Raw genomic sequence first — 2,407 nt, 5'->3', positions numbered from 1 at the left:
TACTATCCAAAAATTTACTTGGGCACTACAAAATTTCAAATTTAATTAAAAATTGGCTGGCAACCAGTTTCTGCTAAGCAATACTATTTTGTGCTAACTATAAGCAAATTGTTTAGCCAATACAGGCTTCATCAGTGTGGGCCCTGGCACGTCGGGAGCATAACGCCACGATCGCATTTCAAGCTGCATATCATGGCAATGCAGTAGTCTGGATCTGGACATTACACATAGAAATGTTTGTGCTGGTACCACAAACCTTTCTTTATCGTATTTCCACCCTGTATCAAAGTTTCAAATCCTACTGATCTGGACATTATTATACTCCGATAAAAACATATATACCCACACACAGAGTAAAGCAAAAGTCATGCAACGGAATTACTGCATGCATTGTACACTACATGCACAACACTGATGAATTATTCATGAGCCAACCGCAACGCAGCCTCTGATTGGCTCCACCGGAAAGTCGGGGGAGATTTGCCGAAAAACAATAAAAAAGTTAAGACCCGTCGCTGCAAATATTCAAGACCATGGTGAGATCTAAATCAGAGAAACAGAGCGCCCGCTAGCGTTCGTTCATTACAAGCGTGGACAGTTTTTGCCGTGCATAATCGGAACGTTGGTTGTGTGTGACTGCGCAACACCAATGGTCTTGGGACCAAGACTACTTTCCTGTATGTACGATGACCAAATTATACGTCATGGTGAGCGAAAGGCGCTGAATGACTGTTCGTACTGCGACTGTGATAATTCCACTTTGAGTTGTCAGTATCTTACATGTCCACCACTTGATTGCAGACAAAGAATCGAAATTGAAGGGGAATGCTGCAAGATTTGCGGCTACAGTAAGTCATCTCTAACATTTAAGCTTTCAAAAGTGTTTTGCACTACATAAGTTTAACGGAACGTTAAAAAATTGGTAAGAAAACAAAATGGTGAAGATCACAGATTAACATCAAACTTACACGGTCTAATGATGATGATAGCTGAAAACATCCATTGAAGTAGTCTCTTTGCGTCGTGATCGTTGTCGTTTTTATAACCTTGGGGTGGGGTGGGGGAGGACGGATGCCCCGGATTTTTTTATTTCTTTTTAACAAAAAGACAAATTTCCGCCCAAAAACGGAACGTTTAAAAAAGGCAACAAATGCATCGAGGCAGCTGCCGGATCAATTAACCCTAACCGGGTCCCAACAAGTGAATCAAAATTACGCAGAATATTAGTCAGAATCTCTTCTTTTTTACCAGTTTCCTGTCAGTCTGACCTCAAAATAATCTCTTCTGACCCGAGTTTTTTATTTTATATAAAAAGCCATTAAAAGTGGGTCAAAATGATGCATAATCCTATAGTCTTTATTTAAACCAGTTTCTTGGTTAACCAGACCCAGAAGTGGATCAGTAATCTGACCCGTGTGTTTTTAAGAGTGTTGAGAAGAGGAACTAAAAAATAATTTACATTCCTAATACCATACAGATGTTAGTGTGAATGAGATTAATCCAGAGGTGCCACAAGCTTCCATAAAACAAGGCAAAGCAAATGAGATTGCTCTGCAGCTGAAAGTGAAGTATTCGGAGGCAGTTCCATGGACACAACACCATCGAGGAATATGGACAGTGAGGGTGTGGATGTCTAGCAGTGAAAACGGGCAGAACGAGCTGTCTGGCACCGTCATGCAGAAAGCTTTGCCTGAAAGAGAACGGCCTTCTTCGGAAATGGAGGGTAAAGTCGTCTTCAACGACGTCAGCTATGGCTTTGACTTGACCGGCCATACCTGTCAAGATGCTAAATTCATCTGTGCCCAGTTCATCAACCCCAAAAAGGAACGCAACGTATATTATTCCCTGGTCTTCATCTCTCCGCTGTACGGAGAACTCTTGACAAGCTGTGTTGAAAATATAAACTGCCGAGGTTAGCTTGGACATCACCATTGCTAAGGTTAGTTTTCATTCTTTTTGATAAACTGAGCATAATCAGAAAATAACTATCTATCTTTATAATAATGGAAAAAGAACTTTTCCAATATAGTCTTGCAATCTAAAGACCTTACGAAAGTGAAAGTCTGAACCCATCACCCCTCCTACTAAAGGACTCACAAAAGAAACCTCTCTGTAGCCTGAACATCTGACGTCACACTTCGAGGCTCGTGAATAACGCCAGAGACCGGCCGGCCTCCAGCCGGCGTGCGTCTGTACATTCACCTTTGACCTAAATTCATTTCACATAAAGATACGTAGTCAAATTCTGCACCAACATTACAATATTGCAAGTAACCTTTCAATATCTGTGTTTTGATTGGTTGTCCGAGGTAACCTCAGACCCAATCAAAACAAACCAAGGTGCGGTAGCTTTTAGTCACTACATTTATCCAATGGTCATGGTTATCCAATGGAAACACTGGATCAA

At 41.2% G+C, this 2,407-nt stretch overlaps 1 protein-coding gene across 1 annotated transcript; it reads left to right on the top strand.

Moving 5' to 3' along the window:
• The first annotated feature begins 649 nt into the window (after positions 1 to 649).
• On the top strand, positions 650 to 1,917 carry LOC139935829 (chordin-like protein 1). The gene is made up of 2 exons (XM_071930425.1): positions 650 to 848; positions 1,478 to 1,917. Exons 1-2 carry the CDS (start codon positions 650 to 652, stop codon positions 1,915 to 1,917), a joined length of 639 nt encoding a protein of 212 aa, XP_071786526.1.
• The last annotated feature ends 490 nt before the right edge of the window (positions 1,918 to 2,407 follow it).

Source organism: Asterias amurensis, chromosome 4 (assembly GCF_032118995.1).
Source record: "Asterias amurensis chromosome 4, ASM3211899v1".
Taxonomy (NCBI): Eukaryota; Metazoa; Echinodermata; class Asteroidea; order Forcipulatida; family Asteriidae; genus Asterias; species Asterias amurensis.
This window is presented reverse-complemented; position numbering and strand designations above follow the sequence as displayed.

What these genes read in the sequence shown, in the direction of transcription:
- LOC139935829 (XM_071930425.1), top strand. Translation starts at nt 650, where the DNA reads ATGGTCTTGGGACCAAGACTACTTTCCTGTATGTACGATGACCAAATT. An exon ending in CTGCAAGATTTGCGGCTACA is followed by an intron (nt 849 to 1,477) that starts GTAAGTCATCTC and finishes AATACCATACAG; the next exon opens with ATGTTAGTGTGAATGAGATT.